At 35.5% G+C, this 23,263-nt stretch overlaps 2 protein-coding genes across 5 annotated transcripts; one reads left to right on the forward strand and one right to left on the reverse strand.

Moving 5' to 3' along the window:
• The first annotated feature begins 5,907 nt into the window (after window positions 1–5,907).
• Window positions 5,908–11,609, forward strand: LOC126709647 (protein TIME FOR COFFEE-like). Of its 3 annotated transcripts, none has more exons than XM_050409957.1 (11): window positions 5,908–6,294; window positions 6,377–6,652; window positions 6,775–6,833; window positions 6,924–7,119; window positions 7,226–7,523; window positions 7,624–7,684; window positions 7,797–8,087; window positions 8,208–8,275; window positions 8,372–8,438; window positions 8,542–8,931; window positions 9,067–11,609. In XM_050409957.1, exons 1-11 carry the CDS (start codon window positions 6,189–6,191, stop codon window positions 10,852–10,854), a joined length of 3,600 nt encoding a protein of 1,199 aa, XP_050265914.1. In that variant the 5' UTR covers window positions 5,908–6,188; the 3' UTR covers window positions 10,855–11,609. The 3 variants fall into 3 exon arrangements, with proteins under 3 accessions (XP_050265914.1, XP_050265913.1, XP_050265912.1); XM_050409956.1 differs by having other exon boundaries at window positions 6,927–7,119; window positions 7,797–8,097; window positions 8,209–8,275; XM_050409955.1 differs by having other exon boundaries at window positions 5,909–6,294; window positions 7,797–8,097; window positions 8,209–8,275.
• A 4,440-nt stretch (window positions 11,610–16,049) lies between these two features.
• Window positions 16,050–22,995, reverse strand: LOC126709444 (fatty-acid-binding protein 1). 2 transcript variants are annotated; one of them, XM_050409690.1, is made up of 4 exons: window positions 22,546–22,995; window positions 20,189–20,438; window positions 19,826–19,917; window positions 16,050–16,409 (listed from the first exon to the last, which is right to left on the reverse strand). In XM_050409690.1, exons 1-4 carry the CDS (start codon window positions 22,943–22,945, stop codon window positions 16,270–16,272), a joined length of 882 nt encoding a protein of 293 aa, XP_050265647.1. In that variant the 5' UTR covers window positions 22,946–22,995; the 3' UTR covers window positions 16,050–16,269. The 2 variants fall into 2 exon arrangements, with proteins under 2 accessions (XP_050265647.1, XP_050265648.1); XM_050409691.1 differs by lacking the exon at window positions 16,050–16,409 and having other exon boundaries at window positions 19,907–20,055.
• Window positions 22,996–23,263: the final 268 nt, after the last annotated feature.

The raw sequence follows: 23,263 nt of genomic DNA on the forward strand, positions 1-23,263 counted from the left end.
GTTTGAGGTTGAATATTAATCTAGAGTCCCTCATTACAAGTTGCAGAAAATATTAAAATAAGTTCCTCTCTAATCCTATCCAATTAAAAAACCAAAATCAAATAGAACAAAGAAACAAAGAAACAAATAAACAAATAAACAAATAAATAAACTAATAATAATTTTGTACGTTTGTTGATTATGGTGACCTCCACGATTAGCAATGAGACGAGCTCACATTCCTGAAAGCCCTCGAGAGTGCCGTTCCCATATAGAACAACAAAATGCTTGCCAACGTGACAAATCTATTGAGACAAAAATATTATCTCTAATTTTATATATGTTTAAAAGCTTATAATTAAAAACAAGTTGGATCCGATGAATTAATTAAATAATAATTTGGATTTCTATAATAATAAAGTGGCACACATGAGCTTGTCTTAACCCACCTCATATTATAATGTTTTAGTTGTGCTTGTGCATTAAAATATAGACCCAAACCAAAAAAAAGTACACAAAAGATATAGAAAACTAAGCTTAGGTCAAAATACAATAAGCTTTAACTAAATTAAAGTAGTCGTCCCCACTCGAAAATGATCACATCTAGGCGGGTTAACACCATAATTTACTAATTTTATGTTCTTTGATTGTTGATTCTATAAAATTAATTATTAAAGCTGATGAAGGTGCACATTATCTTGTTTATTTAATTAAAAAATTCGGGGAATATCTATTATTATTGTAGAATTGGGCAAGTGGAAGAGAAAATGGATTCCTTCCTTGGTTTTAATACTCATATAATAGTGTTGGAAAGACAAATGAGCATGCTTTTTCTATCACTTTTTTAATAAAAAAAATGGATTAGTTTAGAATTCAAAAGAATACTTTGTACAGCCATGTTTAAAATATAACAGATAATGTGTACATGTACTTCATTTTAGTAAAATAGTGCTTGCTTTCATTTGCATCTTTGTTGCTTAAAATAATGTTTTTTATAAGCCCCCTTTGCTGGTTCCAAAGGATTACAGAATATTATTCAAAGACTTTATAATTTTTTTTTTGAGAAAGAAAGACTTTATAATTCAGAAAGCCATCTAACCCGAAACAAGGTATCTTTGTAAGAGTGGAGAACTATTCTTTTTACATTCCTCGATGCATGGGGGCATATTTGTACTATACAGGAGTGACTTTTCTTGGCATGCACCATTGCACTTAGAAAGCCCCTCTTTATATTACAACTACGAGCTAAATATGCATACTAGAAGTCTCCTATGTCTCCATAAAAAAATACCTTGGCTCCTTTAAATATACATGAAAATTTTTATAGGCATAATCACATAATAAAAAACATTTTATAGATGTAACTTTTCCATGACTTATGAATTAAAAAAGTTATAATTTGTGTGTAATAAAAATGGTGAGACGAGTGTATATAAAAGTGGTGTTAGACTTAATTATTGTCCAACAATCATAATTTATCAATTTAACAAATTGTGAAAATTGATAAAGTCTTACTTTTTTTTTTTTGAGAAAGGATAAAGTCTTACTTAAACAATGAAAATGATACTGTTAATAGGATGGTTTAAATATTACAATAAGCATTTAAGGTACTTATTTGCAAAATGATTAATTATATATATTAATAACAATAGGGTACTATTTCGGCATTTCCAATACAATTGAGTTGGAATGGTTCCCTGACATTTGTGAAAGTTTGATTTTGGAAATAGGACTTGACTAGGTTTAACATTGACATTAAACAAATTATGGATTGTGAGGAATTATATATATATATATATATATATTATAAAATTTTTCCCCGTGTTCCTCTTTCTTGTTTCATCTACCTAATTTTATAATTAAACCCTTTTTTTTATAGGTTCTTTGTAATATTTTGAAGGTGACATTCATGTGCATTACCGCATTTCAATAATAATAATTATTATAAAAAAAAAAAAAAAAGTATGCTATGAGGAAAGGAAAAAATGTTTTCATGCCTATCAAAATGTAGTGATGGCAATTAATAGAGAAAGCTTAGTCCAAGTGCAATGTCATCTCTCTCATCCCACTCTACCTCACGACAAGATCTCACTACCACTCTAGGAAGAAGTTTTCAACCTTAAACATTTTAAAAATGATTACTCTTTTATGGCTTTTGTCGTTTCTGGTAAAAATCTCTGTTGTAAGTTGTAACCTACACCAAAAGATCATGAATGATATGGGCCAAATAACCAAGTTTCCTTCCAATTAAAAATTCAAGGAGTGGTGCTTTCAAATCTTTCTTTAATTTAGACTAAACATAAGTGAAAAATAATGCACCAATAAATTTCTTCATCTAGACACTTTTTCTTTCTTACCGATCTATGCAGTAAAAAAAAAAAAAAAAAAAACATTTTTTACGAACATAGCATCCATTCCTTGGCCCACAGACATAATAGAAGTTGTAAATTAGCTAAGGGAGTCCAGTGCTAATATGGGTAATCACATTCATAATCCAATCATATTAATAAAAAATACGTTAATAATAATAAGTTAATCAAATAATCGAAAATGAACTCGACTTGTGATGTTTAGCTTGGATCATGGCTTATCCTCCACGTGGCAGCTCCTCCTTATTATTCTTCATGTGAACTCCCCCACCCTGTCCCTACTCTTCATCCTTTGCCACAATACTCGCTCTCCCAGCCTACTAACCAATAAGCTCGCGAGTGTGTCTTTTGAAGGATCAAAAATTTTCTGAGCTCGGGCCCACTTTCCTATCTAACTTCTACTATGCTGGCCTAATACGCGACGGCCGTTTGATTAGATTTTGATTTCATGTACGGCTGAGATCTGGAGTTCGTTTTTGGAAGCACGAGGCAGTTAGTTGGCGGTGCCACGTAGGATTGCTTTTTTATCTTTTTTTTTTTTTTTTTTTTAATGATCGACCCCACAGGGTTTGATGTCTCTTCAAACTAAAAGTGAACGCCACGACGGATTCTAATCCAACGGCTGATAGAGCTTCTTCGTCTTAAAAAGTAACAATCTTGTCCCTGCGTTTATTCTCAGGGTCCCACGTTAGATACTCGAATTAAATAATAATAATAATGAATTTGACCGGTTTGAGCTGTCATTTTGGAAACCCATGTCCCCCCCGCCTGATTAATTAAATCTATACAACTTTTGTGGACTCTGTATATTCAATTGAATTTATTAACCGAGGGTTGATAGTTTATCTTTGTCGCTGTGTATTTGGAGTATGGACACAGCTGGATTCATGTTTTCAAATACAATTTTATTAATTTTTTATCATTTTATAATATATTTTTTGAGAGGTATCATTTTATAATTATAACATAGAAATCGTATTTTATTAATTTTATTATTTTATAATCATAACATTGGAATCGTATTTTCAAAGCATAATTTTAGTTAGATAGTGTTACAACATAATTATCATTTTTCTATTAAAAACAAAAGTAATTCTAAAGATACAAACTTTTTTATAAATTATTGATGTGGTGAGTGATTATTGATAAATAAAAAAGTGATGTTAATAGTGGACCTAAATGAAAACTAATAAGAAAATGACCACATCAACAATTTATAAAAATATTGTAAAATAGTTTGTGATTATACCATTACTCTAAAAAAAAAAAACTATTATGTCTATAATATTTTAATAATATTTTCACAACAAATTCGAGATAGTTAATTGTTACAGGTTATTAAAATTACTTTTTACCTACTAATAATGACAAATAACAATCTACCACAATTTGATAGTCTAAGAGTATTTACATCCCAAAATTCTATCACATCCTATTTTAACATCCCAAAAAGTTACTTAATCAATTATACTATACCATTTTACAATACTCTCAGCATTTCAACTTTTATTTTATAATATAACACATTAAAATAATATTTCTATACAATGAAATAATATATCTCAAAACCCAAATAAAAACAAAAACCCAAAATCCAAAAACTCAAAAACCTAGTGAGAGAGAAGGATTGATAAAGTAAGTAAATAAAATATTAATTTTTTTAAAAAAAAAATTTAGAATTGAGCTACAGTGCAATTGCACTATAAGAGCATTAGCATTGAAAAATTCCAATGTTATTCTATTTTACCATTCTAAAATATCACTTTATCAATATACCATACCATTTTACAATACCTCCACATCCCAAAACTCTATTTTTATTAAAATATTATTTTTAACACATTCTTTATTATTTCTTTCCAACCGTTCAATCTCATTTTCCTGGGCTTTCCAACAGCCATTTTTATTCCTCTCTCCTAGCACCGGTTCAACACACAACACACAACACACCCCCATGATACACCGATCAACCTATCCAAACCCATCACCACACCCACACACACAAACACAAACATCAAACCAGCAACAAAGCCACACACACAAACACAAACCCATTCAAAAACCGGGCCACCAATCAAAAACCCAAGCCAGGCCATCGATCCATGCCGCCAATTTGAAACCCAGGCCATCAATCAAAAACCGGAGCAAACCCATTAAAAAAAATCATCACCGGAGCAAACCCATTCAAACCCATTCAAAAAACATCATCACCGGAGCCACCGGAGCAAACCCATTCAAAAAAAATCATCACTGGAGCAAACCCATTTAAACCCATTCAAAAAACATCATCACCGGAGCAAACCCATTAAAAAAAATTATCATCGGAGCCATCAGAGCAAATCCATTCAAAAAAATGAGAGAGACGAGAGAGAAGATGGAGAGTAGAGACGAGAGAGAAGATGGAGAGCAGAGACGAGAGAGCAAACCCATTCAAAAAACATCATCACCGGAGCCATCAGAGCAAACCCATTCAAAAAAAACATCACTGGAGCCGTCGGAGCAAACCCATTCAAAAAAAACATCATTGGAGCCGTCGGAGCAAATCCATTCAAAAAAATGAGAGAGACGAGAGAGAAGATGGAGAGCAGAAACAAAAAAGAAGATGGAGAGCAGAGACGAGGGAGAGAGAAGAGCATAGAAAAAATGAGAGAGATGAGAGACAGAGGAGAGAGAGTAGAGATAAAAAATATATATTTTTTACAATACTGCTACAGTGCAATTCTATCTTTAGAATTGCACTGTAGTAAGTATTGCAAAAAATTTACCATACTTGTCTTTACAATTTTCTGATATAGATGATTTTAAGATTGCAAATGCCAAATTTCCCTTAGATATGACATTAGCATTCTCCAATTCTAATGCTCTACTATTACAAAATTTTTACAATAGTTAATATAGAATTGTACTGTAATACTATTATAAAATTTGTACAATAGTTAATTTTTACATGTATGAATGTGTGGGGGGAGTTTTGAGCTTTTAGAGCATTGCTAATGTGAATGCTCGAAGCGATCGCCTTTCTTTTAAAAAAATAAAAAAATTAGCGTTTTTAATTACCGAATTGTACCTATTCCCAAGTTACCGCCAATTCCACGTGGCAGAGAAGATATTTATTTCATATTAGTTACAGCCAATCAGAGAACGACAAGTCTAAATCAACATGTTGACTAGAACCGACCTGGCCTAATATCCTTCCACGGCTTCGGATTGATATTTTATATCACGCGCATACTGCGCGTGCAGATAGAGAACGACGAACCCAAAAATATAATTAAAAAGAAAAAAGAAAAGAAGAAAGAATAGAGAACTGTGAAGATATAAATTTAAGGAAAGTGACACGTGGCTATTGAGTGCGCACTGCCTATATTCTATCAGAAAAAGACGTCTCTGCCATGTTGGCATTGGCTGATCTCGAGCGTTCGATCTAATTTTAATCGAACGGACAAAATCGCATCAATATCGTCACCATGAAATCAAAGCCGTTGTTCTACACTTTGCTTCCGCGTGAGAGTGACAAAATCAGTGGGACAGAGAGAGAGAGAGAGAGATGAGGCTTTGAGCACAAAAAGCACACCAGGTGAGAAAGAGAAAGCAAACTCTGCGTGAGATAGAGATAGAGATAGAGAGAGAGAGTCTGAAACTTTTTTTTTTTTTTTTTTTTTCGAGTGTGTTTTTCTTGGCTTTTGCGAGAGTCTGAAATCTGAATCGGTGATTTTTGCGGTGGAAAAGTGGGAGAATCTGGAAGCTTTTGTTGATAGTTTTCTCCGGCGAGGAATTGATGTTCGCCGGAATTGAGTTGTTGAGTGAGTTTGATTTGATGAGAGAAGAGTGAAAAAGCTTATGGAACGAAGCAGAGAAGCAAGAAGATCATCATCATCATCCATGGCGACCGGAAATGGACAACCGAAACGACGTCACAGAAGCAATGGTCTCCGAGACTCACCTGGTATGTACTTTATACGAGATTGCTACGAATTTATGTACGTGTTTGTGTGTATGTATGTGAATTTCGTTTCTTTTTGTTGCAGAGGAAGGTCAGGTGGAGTTGCAAGAGGTGGTGAAGTTACGGAGCAAGAGAGATCGAGAATCGCTGATGAACAATCGGAGCAAGAGGAAGAGAACCAGTTCTAAACGAGAAGAAGGAGAGGAAAGCACGGAAGAGAGCGTCGGAGATGAAGAAGATGAAGAATACTCCACCGTCGTCGTCGAAGACAACAACCACCGCCGGCCGGCGAGATCCTCAAGGCACTGGAAGGTCGCCGATGAAATGATCGGCGTCTCTGTCCCGAGAAAAGCTCGCTCCTGTAAAAATCTAAATCTCCCTAACACCTCATCGTTTTCGGTTCATAATTTTGTATTTGAGAATAAGAAATGAAAATTCTGATTTTATTATTATTATTATTTTTATGTAAAAAAAAAAAAACAGCTTCAGCGAAAAGAGCACACGAGAATTTGGTTAGCGCAAATGGCGGTAAAGAAGAGCTGGTAAAGCTTTGTTTTTTTGCTTTGATTTTATTATTTTTAATTTTTGAAAATATTTCTATGAATTTTGATAAAAATCTGATATTGGTGTAGAAGGCTCAGCCACAAAATTCTCAGGAAGACATTGAGATTGAAATTGCAGAGGTTTTGTACGGATTAATGAAGCAGTCACAGTCACAGAGCAATAAAAGTAGTGGGAACTCTTCGCATGAGCTTGACCCGAATCCGAACCTGAATGACATAAATGGGTTGTCCACGGTTGCAGCCACCGCCACGGCCCCTCAGACCTGTGAGTCTTTGAGTATACTTAGCTTTTTCAGCCATACTTCTAAACTATGTTTTTTAATTTATTTATAAATTTTAATTTATGGGGTGGTGGTGTTTTGTGATTGTAGGTACAAAGAAGAGGAAAATGGAGGGTGAGAAAAGTTCGGGTACGGTTGAGAACAGTGAAATCGAAAGTGAACAGCTTGAAAAGACTGAAACTTCTTCTTCACCAAAAGAGTGTGTGTCATTGGAATCACAGCAAGAGGTGGACGCTGCAGTAACAGTGATAATGGAGGAGGAGGATCTGAAACCGTCGGATAAAGAAGCCGGAATCGGAGACTGTGTGTCGCCAAGGAAGGAATCAGCTACTCCTTGTGGTGGTGATGAATTGAATGCTGTTGAGGATGTTCAAGATTCCACAAAAGGGTAAGCCATCAAAGAATAAAAGAACATTTTGCTTTCTGTTTTTTTTTTTTTTTTTTGATTTTTTGATTTTTTTTTGATTGTATGGGTTCTGTTTTTTCAGGGTTCTGACTGTTCCGGAGGCTGAGAACAAGCGAGAGGAGAAGTTGGAGATTGATTTGATGGTGAGAAACCAATCACACAACCCCGAGATTAGATTTCAATAACTGTTTTGCTGTCACTTTTTTTTTTTTTTTTTTTTTTTTTCCCCTGAAGAAGAGTTGTATTTTTCATTAGGCTATGCCTCCTATGCCTTCTTCTCCTGATGGGGACGGCTTCATTGATTTGATATCGGATCATAAACCTCCGGTTAAAGATGAAGAAAAGGTAGAGAAATTTGTAAAGAAGGAAATTGTGGTAGAAGAATCTGAAGATAGGAGAAAGAACAAGGTGGAGGCAATTGGAGAAAAGAGTGAATTGCCTAAGTTTGATTTGGAGAAGCTAACTCAAGATAGTGGTAGTGTTGGTAGCATTAGGTTACAACAACAACAGCAAGCTAAAGCTAGCATTCCTAAAGTAGAGAAAACTGAGAAAACTGGTAAACCTACATTGCATTCTTTTCTATGTCCAATTTTGATGGTTCAGAAATTTCTTAACTTGAATTTTGAATCAATTTATTGAAAATATCTTATTAATCTTTGTCTTACAGCTCAATCGGATTCACTGCCTTTTCCAATAGCTGTTCCAGGCTGGCTCGGTGGTCTTCATTCTCTGGGGTATTTTACCTTATCATGTTTTCACTCTTCGTTATGTTTTTTCTTGAAATAGATATTGCTCCGTAGCGAAGATTTTAAACCAATTTTTATTAGCAGATACATGCCACCCTTTCAGACAGTTGTGCCAATGGATGGGATCACCGGGTCAGCCACACCATTACAGGTATCATTTGTTATTTCTTTGCGCTGTAGTTGTTCCTTTTATGGTCGTTTTTCATTGTTTGATTAGGAAATGCATTTGAATTTGCGAAATTGGAAATGTGCAGCCCCCACAGTTTTCTCTCTCCCAACCTCGGCCAAAGAGATGTGCAACCCACCATTTCATTGCTCGCAACATTTGTTTGCACCAGCAATATACGAAGATGAGCAATTTTTGCCCTGTGCCAGCTGGTCCTGCTGCTCTAGGCGGGGCCAAGATGAACAATCTCAATGCCATGCCCCCTGCTGAAAAAATGATTTTTGGAAACCCATTCCAGGGAAGCTTTCCAGGAAAGAGTCTTAATGCTGTGCAGGAAAAAGGGCAGGCTGAAACAAATTTTCCAGGGCATACTGGGAAAGATAAGGGCCGTGAGGCTGCCAACTTGACAGAAACAGCACAGAGAAAGCAGGTTGTGCTTCAACAAGCTCCACAGCTTGCCCCTGCTGGTAGCTTAATGGTATGGTTTAGTCTTCTGCATTGCACTTAAATTATTAGGTTGGTCTTTGGAATTGTCTTTTAATTGCTTTCATTTATCACATTGGTTCTATATGTATGGGTGAGAGTTATTCATTCTCGTCTGTTTGAATTACAGTCGGGCCCTGCTTTCATATTCTCTATGGGTCAGCATCCAGCAGTAGCAGCAGCAGGAGCTAATCAATCTGGGTCCTCTAAACATGCAAATTCAGCAAAGAATATTCCCTTGACTAGTAATACAGCTGCTGGATCTCTGGGGAGTAACTCTGCTTCTGGACCTTTGGGGAGCTCTTCGGTGTTACCAGCAGTAGCAACAGCAATGAGCTTCAACTATCCAACTTTTCCAGCCAATGAAGCTCCATACATGGCAATACTACAGAACAATGGGTACCCAGTCCCTATTTCCGCACCAGTTGGAACATCAACAGCATTTAGAGGAAGCAATCCTGCTCAAACTTTGCCTTTCTTTAATGGGCCTTTCTATTCATCGCAAATGTTCCATCCGTCTCAGCTTCAACAGCAACAGCCTCACTTGCAGCCTCTGGCCCAAACAACTCATCAGAGTACGAGCACATCAAGTGGCTTATCATCATCCCACAAGCAGCCACGAGGCGCCCAAGGTAGTGGCAATAATCTTTTGGCCTCATCTAAGCAGCATGTGCCACCATCCAATCAATCTCGCAAGATTGAGGCTGAGACGACCCGGGAAAATACTCAATCTTTTGCTGATAGTCAAGCTTCTCATACCCAAAAAAGTGTTTATGTGCAGAACTTCACGGTTCCAGGTCAGCCCCTAAATTATACTTTGATGCCCTCTGCAGCATTGGGCGTAAGTAGTGGAGGAAATCATGGTGAGAAACAGCAGCAGGGTTTAAAGAATGTGGTTGAGCTCTTCCCTTCTCCAGCGTTTGGCATGTCCTTTGCGGCCTTTAACGGGAACACAACAGCTTCAACCCTAAACTTCTCATCAATGCCACAAAATCCGGTAATATTTCAAAGCCTCCCAGATATGGCTCGGCAAGGTTACCAAGTTTCACAGGCTCCTCAAGCTGCACAGCCAAAGAATCACCAGGTATCTGAGGGGAAAACTAGAGCTAATTCAATCAATTCAGATGATGCAAAGAAAGCCACTTTGGGGAAGCCTTCAACAACTACAGGGCAGACCCTTGTTTTTGATAATTCAGCTAGAACTCTTAGCTTTATGTCATCACCTGTCCCTGGAAATTGGCCTTCTCGCTCCATTACCTCGACTACAATAACAACAAATGCTCCCACTGCTGGTAATACTTCCAATTCTCAACAACAGCAGCTGCTTCAGCTTCAAATGCAGAAGCAGCATATGATGCAACAGCAGCAACCAGCATTGTCAGCTCGAAGTAAAGCATCAACAACTAACAGCTTATCTTCCTCTCCCATTGTTGCCAAGTTCCCAACCAATCCACCCGTTTTTTCACAAACTCTAATTCATTCTAATAGCTCTGTCCAATCTTCTCAGTCAAAGAATGCAGGAAAAAACCCGTCTTCCCAAGCCCCCACTACATCTTCTGTGGCATCCAATGCCCCATTCCTCAATTATTTATCCCAGCAAACAGTGGGAGCTCCTTCAGGCCCTGCACAGATATCTTTTGGAGGAAATTCCAAGCCAGCTTTATCACCACAAGGGCAACAAATGCACACTAATAACCGGTCTTCATCTACTTCAGCTTCTGGGTCTCCATCTACTGGTGGTAACTTGAGAACAAATAGCACAGGTGGCAAAGTTGGTTCATCAACTAATACATTGCAGTCGCAACAAACAGAGAATTCATCAGGTGGAACCGGCCAGAAATCCTCTCCTGTTTGTGGGAGGAATGTGCCTTCAATCTTAAGTACTTGCCCCAGCCACATATCTGAACTCAAGTATTGAAACTAAGCTGCAAACACCACTGCAGAAGCACTTTCACCAAGCCCATAATACTCTGCAGCTGCACAATGGAAACTCCGCTGCACGGTTGCATTGTGGTTTCAGGCAAGGCAAACCCACAACTTTGTTCAAGCTGGTCTCCAATTGCTTAAATTCAATCAGTGCTACTGTCATTCTGCTTGAACCAATTGATGCCGCATATTGTTAACCATGTCCTGCAAATTTGAATGGGATAGTGTGTGTATATATGGGAGACTTCAGGGGCATGTGGGTTGCTTTCTGAGGAGCTGAAACTTTGAATGTGGTATGGCAGATTGTGACAGAGGTGAGAAAAGGAAAAAGGAAAGAGTGAGTTTTTGGAGGATAAAGATTCAGTGGACGTCAGTGTTCTGACAAGGCAACAAGCACTACACGTGGAAATTCACCACCACCAATGAACTTATTTGATAGCATGAGATGGCAGGTGCGGGTGGGAATTGTTTAATGATAAAAGTATGGTGGGCTTTACTATGGCTCAAAGTTTGAACTTTGAAAGTGGGTCTTCAAGTGGGGGCCTACCCATTATGCTTGGTTTGTCTTATGGCTATAAATATTATGGCTATTGGTGTTCCAAGCGGTCTAATTCAATTTATAATTGGTCTTCTCTTATGTGATGCTGATTTGTACATATGATAATGTAGTATTTGTTTAGAAAGAAATGTACTTAAATTCAATTTTAAAAAAAATATTATTAAAGATTGATATGCTATTTTGGTTTCTATCGGATTTGTTATTGGGTTATGAATGGGTGGGGGGACCCTGGAGGTTCTAAAGTCAATAAAAATCTTGAGGAAGAGACTAAAAAATCTATAAAGAAAGGGGTAGAGATGTTGGAGTTGGAAGCAAACAGGTTTGATTGGCTTTTCATTTGTCTCTTTGCCCACCTTTGTGCACTGGCATTTTCTTATTCAAACTTTTGGAGGCTAGAGACTTGTGTCTCACTCTCAAGCCATGGATGATAGACCCTTAGATGTGGTTGGGTTGGTTTGGCTTCGCACGAGTTCTAATCAAAGTTTAATTGATGAGTTGACCTTATCAAAGATACGAAGCACCTCTGTATTTTTATTTAATGTTCTTTCTTTATACCATGTGTTGCTTTTCATTTTGTTGGGGTCACTTCTCTCTCTCAAGGGTTGGTGGGTCATTGCAAGTGGGGCCCGACCTTAGGGAAGTGTATGTGCACGCAAGGGTAGGCCATGGACCAAAGACTAGTGCTTAGCTTTTGAGCAGAGAATATGACATTCTGGCTTGGATCTTTTTAAATCTATGATGTGAAAAGTAAAGTTGATATGAAAGTATACATCTTTTTAGCCCATAATTTGTGGAAGTTTGTATACTTTACACGTTCCAGATACCTGACGTTTTTACTTGTGTAGGAAAGCATATTGTGCGAGTCACATCTACAGTAATGTTCTAAGTAATATGCTGAGGACATCCTGGTATTCCATTTGATTTTGCTTTCTTAGATCTTTTCCTGAGATAAAAAGCATTTAACATAAATGGTTCTCAAAATATTGTTTTGATTTTAATTTTTAGACTAAAAGTCTCCATTATATGCCACATTGGCAAATGACTTTAAAAATGAAAAGAAAAAACGACGAGTCAACAGCAGAAGAACCAAAAGAGAGGGGGAAAAAAAAAAAAAAAAAACAAGAAGCAAAAAGAAGTGTTGTTTAATGTTCTCTATTATTAAATCACAACCCTTTTTTCTTTCTGAAGTTTTCTGTATCTCTATTATTCGTCCTGCATCAATCTCCTGTCAGGGTTGTGATTTTTTTTTTTTTTTTTTTTTTTTTTTTGGGTTTAACTTTTATATTTTCTTGTGATACATTAGAAAAAGTGGAAAAGACTTAAGATTAAATTGCGGTTAAAGGTATAAAATATTTACCTTGGTTGTTTTGTTTGTGACCTGGGGGTCTCTAGTATAAAATCGGACTTCAATTATTATTATTATTATTTTCCACTTGAAATTGATTTTAGTTCTTATTTAATAAAAGCTTAACCTAAACTAGTTTTGCTACCAAACTATCTAACTCATAATGGAAACAACATGCTGGCAAAATCTTAAAGACCCAACTTTCCCAAGAGAGTAGATTGACAAGTAAATTATCAAAGAACACGATATTGACAAATAATGGTTTTGCCTTATAAAGGAAAATGAAAACCCATCCATAATGAAAAAGGAAAGTTTTGGAATTATGAACAAAGAAGTGTCTCATAAGAAAGCTTGAAAACATAGTGGTTACACACCTTATATTTAATATTTAGGACCACAAACTAGATCTTCCCAATACATTTCGATGCAATTTTTTTTTTTTTTTTTTTTTTTAGTAAGTTACACAAGCCCCATGAATTTTAAGCCCACAACCTCATCCAACACATGTCCACTTATGGAGGAGAGAGGCCAATTTGTGTCCAATGTCTTCTTCGGCTTGTCTATCAAATGGATCCTTACCAATATACAAATCTAGAACCGACTGACATAGGAGTTTGCTTTGGATACTTCTCACCTCATTTCCATCAACTATTGAAATTAACAGAAATAACAGTGAAAACTAGCACATAATGGTCTAAGAATAATACAAAAGAGAAGGTTCAACCATGCTTGCAGTATCTTTCATTTATTTGATAGGTGTCAATTTTTCAAAAACTAAATTTTCCTAAAAAGAAAGTGAAATATTAACTACTGCGTATCATCTAAAGATTAGGGGGTAATTCATTGTAGCGTTCATGTACAAAAAAGTTGAATCTATTGTGGTCCAAATGTTAAGTCCTCATAAATATCTTTAAGACATTTCTAGAATCCACAATGTAACTAAATAAAGAATATAAAAAATCTTCATCCTTGTGTTGGAAAATTATTGATTAATTCCACTCTCATCTCATATGGTGTACTCCAACATGAAACCACAAAGAAATAAATAAGTTCTATTTGAATCAAAGAAATGGACCAAATGGACCAAAGTTGATCGAAATGGACTGATGGGGATTGAAATGGACTGAATGGACCTAAGTGGACCGAAATGGACTGAATTGACAGAACTGGACTGAAACTAACCGAAAGGGACCGAATAGACGGAATGGACCTAAGTGTACCGAACTGGATCTAGGTAGATTAAAATGGACTTAAAAGGACCGAATGGCTCAAAAGAGACCAAAATGGACTATACAGACCGAACTGAACCGAAATAGACCGAATTGACCAAACTGGATCTAAGTGGACCGAATTGGACTGAATGGATTAAAAGGGACCAAAAGTGATTGTATAAACCAAACAGCACCGAAGTGTACTGAACCGGATCGAATAGACTGAAGTGGGCCAAAATTTTATGCAAACGTGACTCAACAGGAATATAGTAACAATAAATGCTACATTTAAACTTTTAAATATTATATAGATGAAAGGTTGATGAGTTATATCTTCAACAACAATGTTTTTGTCCCAAATTTTTTGGGTAAACTATGAATCCATCAAAAATGCCATGTGCAACCACAATCATGTGTATAAGGTATCAATACTAATCTTACCCCTTTTTCCAAAATTGCCTTTTGATCATATTCAAAGTTGACTTGGACGGAAGATAATTACAAAAGCTTGTTACCAGAGCTCAATTACAAATTTATAAGCAAAAATGAAAAACTATGTATTATTTTGCACAATCATAAGTCTAACCTCTATAGTCCTCAGGTGCAGGTATTTAATTAATGATTATAATGGCCATCTGGCTTATGATCGCTACTCATCAAGGGCTGATCCTGGGCGATTCAGCATTGGCCAAAGCTCCCAATGCCACTACTTCATATTCAACCCTTAAATGACAGGTTAATCACATGACTCCATCCTTGATATCGACCATGCTCATGAATGGTCTGATACATGGATGTTTTCTTCTTTGCTCATCCCTTTAAAATCATTTAAGAAAAAGAAAAAAAAAAAAACTTAGTGCACAAAACTATCACTTTTGCGGAGTTTGGATTTGGGAGAGGTGATTAGTCATTGGTCAGCCTTACTCCTTTTTTTTTTTTTTTTTTTTTTTTTTTTTTTTTTTTTTTTTTTTTTTTTTTTTTAATTTTTTAAAATTTTCTTGTTTTTTGAAAAGTTTATCCTAACTTGTGATACGTCGTCTTTGGTGAAAGACACTTGCTATCGCCTTAAAGCCCAACTCCATAACACTTAAAAAGCCTTCCCCCCCACCCCCAAAAAAAAAAAAAAAAAACTTTTAGCCACCAGATTGCTTTAAATCGAACCCAAAACCCTTCATGCAACCCCAAGTAAATTCCTTCACCCAATTTTGATAATACTCCAGCTCATTTTAAAGCCTTTTTAACTCAATTTCAGTTCTTAAAACTTCAGGGTGATTCTCATATTTCTCCTTAAAAATCTGTACGAGATAGGCAAGATATGTGCACAATATACTGAACGGAAACTTTGAGAACAATTTTTTACCTTAAGCTCTAGAATTGAGGAAACATTGCTTCTGTTACTATGCCGCTTCAAGAAGGATTCCACACTCTATAATTTGATATTGATTAACTTTTTTTTTTTTGGGTTTCAATGTTGAATAGAGGAAACATTGCTTCTGTTACTATGCTGAATAGAGGAAAACACCTATTCTAATTCACGACCTGCATCAATCTCCTGTCAGCGTTGTGAACTTTTATATTTCTTGTGATACATTAGAAAAAGTGCAAAAGACTATGATTAAATTCGGTTAAAGGTTAAAGTTAGAAAATTTATGCCATGGTTGTGGCCTGTGGGGTATTTGTACCACCTTACTAATTCAGGTCAACTTATCTTCACCCTTCAAATCAGTGTCTTCAAGATTTTTGAAAAAGTATATATGCCTAGAAAGACAGATGGACATTGAAGGATCTAAAAAGATAAAGAAACAGATGGTTGTCTTGTTTGTGATTTGGGCGTCTCTTAGTATAAAATTGGACTTCAATTATTATTATTATTTCACTTGAAATTGATTTTAGTTCTTATTTAATTAAAGTTTAACCTTAACTAGTTTTGCTACTAACTCATAATGGAAACAACATGCTGGCAAAATCTTAAAGACCCAACTTCCCCAAGATAATAGATTGACAAGTAATTATCAAAGAACACAGCATGACAGATAATGGTTTCACCATAAGGAAAATGAAAAACCCATCCATAATGAAAAAGGAAAACTTTGGAATTATGAACAAAGAAGGTCTCATCAGAAATCTTGAAAACATAGTGGTCACATCCCCTATATTAAATATTAAAATTGAACTACAAGTCTACAAACCAGATCTTCCCAATATATTTTGGTGCCAAAGGAGAAAATTTTTTTATTGATAAGTTGCACACGCCCAATGAGTTTTGAACCTACAACCTCATGCAACACAAATCTACTTATGGAGGAGAGATGCCAAATTGTGTTCAATGTCTTCTTTGGCTTGTCTATCAAATGGATCCTTACCAATATACAAATCTAGAATTGATTGACACAGGAGTTGGCTCTGGATACTTCCCACCTCCTTTCCGTCAACTATAGAAATTAATAGAAATAACAGTGAAAACTAGCACATAAAGTTCTAACAATATTATAAAAGATAAAATAGAAGTTCAACCATACCGGCAGCTACATATTTTGTCCCTAACCTTTCAAATATGTCAAGTTGGTCCCTAACCTTTTAATATTGTGTCAAAATAGTTCCTGACGTTAAGTGATGGATGAAAAATGTTGACATGGCTAACAGCCAAAACAAAAATAATAATTTATTGCCACATTGACTGCCACCTGTATTAACATGTCAACATAACCTTAAATTAAATTAAAAAAAAAAAAGTCAGATAAGTGATTAACACAGCTCGTGAGGAAAATTTTGGGATAAAAAAGTTGATTTCTCCATTTATATAAATTTACATCTTTCAGTCACACTTGTTTTGTACATATAGAAACTCATGGAGATTCTTGTCTTTTTCTTATTTTTTTGTTTTGTTGTTGTTGTTGACACCCTATTTTGCAACTCGCATTTAACTTCACATGGAGGGTAAAAGGATAATTTTATCTTGGAAATATGCATCTTGATTTTGGTAATTAGATCCTTAATCTTATTTCACCAAAATGATTTTGATGTTGTAACGATCAAATCGACTAGTCATGAGCCCTAATCGGACCATCAGATTGAAAGTTATCATCAAATCAAGTTTTAATGGTTGAGATGCACTATTACAAATTGAGTTCGATTATATGTGATTATGAACAATTGATTTCAATTGGTTATAAGTATAATCAATTTAAGATCGATGATGTGTCATAATTTGATTGGTTATGACTACATTTTATGGTAGAGTTGTACACTTTTAATTAACTAGATAGTTAAACATGAATTATTTAATGAGTAATTTGTGCAATTATCTTTTAATTAGAGTAAATTTGGAACTAATTAAGTCTGAAATGGGAGTGATTGGAGTCATTTAATGTTAATTGAGAGCTAATTTGAGACCTATTAAGGTTAATTGTACTGAAACCATTTTCTAACAAATGACCTCTGCTCACCATTTTATCATTATCTCTCAGAATATTTTGAATCTGTGAATGAGGTTAATTTTCTCAGAAACTAGACATTCGGGGCTTCAATTTGAACAAAAGAATGAGACAATTCCGATCAGAATTGAGACATATATGATTTTTTGAAGTCGGCTCTACAAGCTATTACAGAAGTTACGGGAAAACCGAACTTTGCTTGCTCATCACTCTCATCAATCTCCACATTTAATGCACTAGATTTTCCCAAAGGCTAAAATGAGGTCTAGGTTCATGATTCTTTATTTACCCTCATTAAATGGTCTTCCATTCATATTTCCTCTACCACTACTATATAAATTCCCTTTCTCCTTCATTCAAAAAAAAAAAAAAAAAAACCCTCTTCCCCTCTCTTGAGTTCTAGTGAAGTTGAGTAGTCTTGTCATATCTTGGTTTTCCTGAGACTCAAGGTATTGAGTGAGATTCACTCTTCTTCTCCTAACTCTTCTTTTCCTTTACCCTTAGGGCCTTTACTAAGAGTCTCCTCCTCCACCATATGGATCTTGCATGAAGGTATAATCCCTTTCTCTAACTTGTTTTTTATGTTTCCATAATGAGAATTTAAGATTAAAGCATGATAGTAATTATTTAAATTCTCTTGAATATGTTTGAATGTTCTTAAATGTTCTTATGTGTTCTCTACATGTTCTTGGTTGTTCATCATATGTTTATGCATAACACTAGTTTTAATCTTAAATCTACATCAAAAATATGAAAAACATGTTCATTTCATAATTCTTTCAAATTCTTGAATCTAGAATATCACCATCCACATACATTTACTAAAATTTATTTTTCAATCCAAATGCAACGCTTAATAAATTGAATTAGAGTTTATCACATGCACACACATTAAATTCAACATGTAAATTGATAACATATTGGATAATGTGAAATGAATGTTGACCACCATAGTCTAGAAGACTGGTTTCACCGGGTAAGGTGGGTGCCTAACACCTTCCCACTTTGTAACATAACCTCCGAGCTTAAATCAAGGGTTAGTAGATCAAATGCTTATCCATGTAATTTTCAATTTTTAGATTGTAATTAGGAAACAAAGCCATGTACTTTATCTTAGATTGTATCTAGGACCAAAGTCATGTAATTTTTCTATGATCAATGTAAATTCAATTACAAATTAACAAAATGAGAAAATTTTCAATTTTGATTTTTTTATTTATTCCAATAATTAAATAAGTGGCGATTCCATTGTAAAACTCTTAATCTAAAGGGGAAAATATAACTAGTCGAACCTCCATTTTGAGAGGCAATAACACGACTTCACCCATTCACGTGGGTTTGGCCCAACATCCTATACAAACGGGCCAGGGGCATGGTCTTTCACAACTGTTGCACTATTTTATGGCTAGCTTAACTGTGACAGTAAAAACTAGCATCACCATAGACCAATTAGCTCTTCTTGCTCTCAAAGCCCATATTACCGATTACAAAACCTTGGCAAGCAATTGGTCTACCTCTACCTCTGATTGCAACTGGATTGGGATCTCTTGCGGTGCCAAACACCTTAGAGTCACTACCTTGAACCTTTGTCACATGGGTCTTACAAGAACCATTGCTCCACAAGCGGGAGAAACTTATCATTCCTCCCTCATTTATCCTTCAGAAACAGCAATTTTCATGGCTCTGCCCAACGAGTTGGCTTATTTGGGTCAGTTGGAAGTTGACTGCTAGGGATTGAACTCCTTTTTTGGAGTGTTACCATCATGGCTTGGGTCCTTACCTAAAATCCCTAACGAATTGTTCTAAAGTCGTGAGTTAGGGATTTTGATCCCAAATTTTTCCCCACATGCTGTGTTACTCACTTATCTGATTGTCTAAAAAAAAAATTTTAATTTAAGGTTATATTGATATGTTAGTATAGTTGGCCGTAAATGTGGCAATAAACTATTATTTTATTTTTTATTTTGGCCGTTAGCTATATCAACATTTTTCATCCACAACTTAACGTCAGAGACCATTTTGACACAATATCAAAAGGTTAGGACTAGATTGACACATTTGAAAGATTAGGAACCATATTGACATATAGCGTAAAGGTTAGGGACCAAATACGTAGTTTACCCTTCATTTATTTTATAGATGTCAATTTTCAACAACTAAATTTTCCTAAAAGAAAGTGAAATTTTAACTACTGCTTATCCTCTAAAGATTAGGGGGTAATTTACTATGGCTTGTATATATAAAAAGTTAAATCTATTGTGTTCCAAATGTCTTAGCACTTATAGAGGCCATAGCTGAAAGTAAAATAAGTGCAAACTAACAAGAGCAAAAGGTAATCAACAGCTCATGCAGAATAAAAAAGTAACTAACAACATAGTCTGCTATGATACAACTTGAAGTCAAGAAAACCTTACTCTTTGTGCAAAGTACATGGCCCGGTTCCCTTGACAGATCTATCAGAGATCCCCGTGGTATTTTATATTCATCTTTGAACTGTGAAGTGAACCTGAAATGGAACTGCATATTAAGCTGATACAAAAACTATAACGTGCAGGACTTTCTGGACAAATTGAACTAGGGGGGAGGGGGAGAGAGGAGAACACAGGACCCCTTTTTGGCAGCAAGCTTTGGAAAACTGGCTCTTCTGTAAAATGGTAAATTGGCTTCCAATTATGCAAGTTCTTAGTAATTTCAAGTCATTCATTCTTTCAAATATAATGACACTCATATTTACCATTAGTACAGAATAGATGTTTATAAGTCATACAATGATTCACCTTTGAAGCAAATCTTTATTGTCCGATCCCCCAAACTTTTGCAGTCTGCTCCCTACTGACTCTTCAAAAGCACTACGTACAGAACGGATGCTCAATTTGCTGTAGACTATTTGAAGTCTAACAGTCATACATATATCATTTTCAATGAGATATTCATTAAACTCCTTGTTTTCCTTGAACTCAGTGTTAGATAGTTTTCCATATTTCTCACTCAGAAATTTTTTTAAGTCATTATCATCAGCATAAACCCCTGAACAAAGGCAAAATGGAGAATAACACAACTTTAGTATAATGCATGTGTTTTACTAACAAAAGATATTGATTTTACTCATGAAAAGTGCAATACAAGTCCTAGTAGTATGAGCAAAACAAAATATGAGTTGGTTATAGTTGCGTTTACAACTTTTCCATATGGGAAGCTTTTTATCTTAAGTAAATGGTTGATGTGATTTTTTTTTCTTATATACCATCAATGCAAGTTAAGAAGATGTAGTTAACTTTGCTCGATAAGGAGGTTGATTATTTTTCTAATCCTGTTGTTTTGAAGACTTTATTGATGATACAATGAAATTTAAATTTAGATGTAAAACACAAGCCAAATAGGATCTCAGAAATTCACAAATCATCACTGAGTGTTTCCGATTGATTCTAATTCCTCCTATATCACTATTACACATTCCATGCTAGTTACAGCACTACATTGTGCAGAAACTGTGTCCAATACTCAGTTGTGTTTCTATGATAGTAAAGGCCCTTACCTGCACCTAAGTGGCAACAATAATAACTTTCGCACATCACGCTCTCATCAAATAGAGGGCAAAACCTAGTGAAGCAACATAAGGCATCAAAATAATAATTTCCACACAGGATGCATGAATCTACTGCCACCAATTGGCATTGCTTCCACAATTGTATCTCTAAGTTTTCACTTAAAACTTATTAACTTATGGAACTGCCAACATAACAAAGTTGATGCTGTTATAGATTCTATTTAAAAACCAAAAATAAAAAATCAAACAAATTTTTACTTCACATATAAGAGTGTTGTCTCATCAAAGTTAACAATGCATGGTTCCCCAATAACAAAAAATCGAAATCCAACAGTGAAAAGTGATGAAATTTTGGAACTCAAAGAAGAATTGTAGTACCAAATGTACAGACATCAATGTTTTCTTATCTAACTTTTAAAGTGCATGTTTTCTCACTAACAAAAATCAAAACCCAACAGTGAATAAGCAACGAAATTGTGAAACTTGGAGAAGAAATGCAGTACCAACTACCAAAGGCACAGACATCAATGTTCTATATTGTACTTTAAATATATGACAAAACTCTTATCAACACAATACATGCAGGTTTTGTTAATAACAAATGCCAAAGCCCAACAGTGAAAAAACCAATCAAAATTTTGGAACTTGAAGAAGAAATATGGTACCAAATGCACAGACATCAACAAGAACCAAGCCTTAGACCCAATTTGGGGTCGACTATAGATCCTCAAAAAACTAATCAAGGTTGGCCACATGTATTATTTTCTATCATTCTATTCTATTTGATGCCATACTCTCTATGAACTCCTAAATTGACATGTCATTTTTCACTACTTTTATTAGAGTTACTTTAGGTCTTCTTCAACTTTTTTGTTATCTCAACATGAATTTCACTCTTTCCAACTAGTGCATTAATCGCTCTCTTCTGTACATGACCAAACCATCTCAAATGACTCTCACTCATCTCTTCATCAATAGGGGTCATCCTTATTTTTAAGCGAATTTCTTCATTTTGAATCCTATACTTCCTTGTATTTTCAATTATCCATCCTAACATTCTCATCATAGCTAAACAAATTTTATGAACAAATTTTAAATCAAGCAATACTCCTGATGTAGTTCACCCACATTGCTCTTATCCTATGATTCACGTCTTCTTCGATCTCTCCATCATATTGATTCAGGAATTATTGATTGTTCAAGATATAGGAAGCTCTCACTCTTTGGTATCTCTTTGACCATCATTTCTTACAACCTCTTCATCTTTGTTTCTACTCTTACTAAACTTACATTCCATCTGTTCTGTCCTACTTAGACGTCAGTTTTCTGAAATTTTGCTTCACGTATATGACCCCTCTCTTATCTAACTCAACAATGCATGTTTTCCCAATATCAAAAACCAAAACCCAACAGTGAAAAAATAATGAAAGTCTGTAACTCGAACAGGAAAATGTTGTAAAGCTAAAATTGTACTTCACACATATATAACACATTTTCTTATCAAAATCAACAATGCATGTTTACCAAATAACAAAAAACCAAAAACAAACAAAGAAAGTTAGAAACTTGAAGAAGAAAAGTGGGTACCAAATGCATAAACATCAATGTTCTTGAGTCCCAACACGCTTTTTTTCCTTAACCCAATTCCGAGGAGGCGCTTAGAATCGTCTAGAACCGAAGGGAACGAGACCCCAGTCTTGGACTCGACCACTGTTGAAGAAGAGGAAGAGTTTTCAGCTAAAGAAAGTGAGCCCCAAAGTGGCAGTGAGCAATTGTTGGACTTATTAGAGAAGAGTGAATTCAGTGCCTTTTTGAGAAATGGGTCTTTTGGATCTTGACATATGGCTATTGCGGCGGCTCCAGCGGTGGCTACTACGGCGGAGGCGGCGAGGAAAGTGGAGGCGGTGGTGGTGGGTTTGGTGTGAGGTAGCTTTGGATTTGGCTTTGGGGGCTGAGAAAACAAGAATGGAAAGCGCAGGGAGACCATTGCGATGGTAGTGGTATTTTGGGAATATTGCGGAAACTTTAAGATTGAATTGTTGGGGTGTATATATAGGTAAGGGCCTGCCTCGTGGTGTGCACGTGACTTGTGGGGCTTTTTTGGTTTGGGCTTTGGGTGGGTTGGGTTGGCCTGAGCTTCCCATTTTTTTTTTTTTTTGGGTAGGTGTGAGATTGTGGTTTTGTGGGATTATTGGATTGGGTTTTTGTTTTGGAGCATTCGCTTTGTGATTTTTTTGGGGCCATATTTTAGCATAATGGGTTGAGAAATTTGGGACCTGTTTGGTGAATGTGTTTAAAAACTGAA

Source organism: Quercus robur, chromosome 12 (genome assembly GCF_932294415.1).
Source record: "Quercus robur chromosome 12, dhQueRobu3.1, whole genome shotgun sequence".
Classification (NCBI taxonomy): domain Eukaryota; kingdom Viridiplantae; phylum Streptophyta; class Magnoliopsida; order Fagales; family Fagaceae; genus Quercus; species Quercus robur.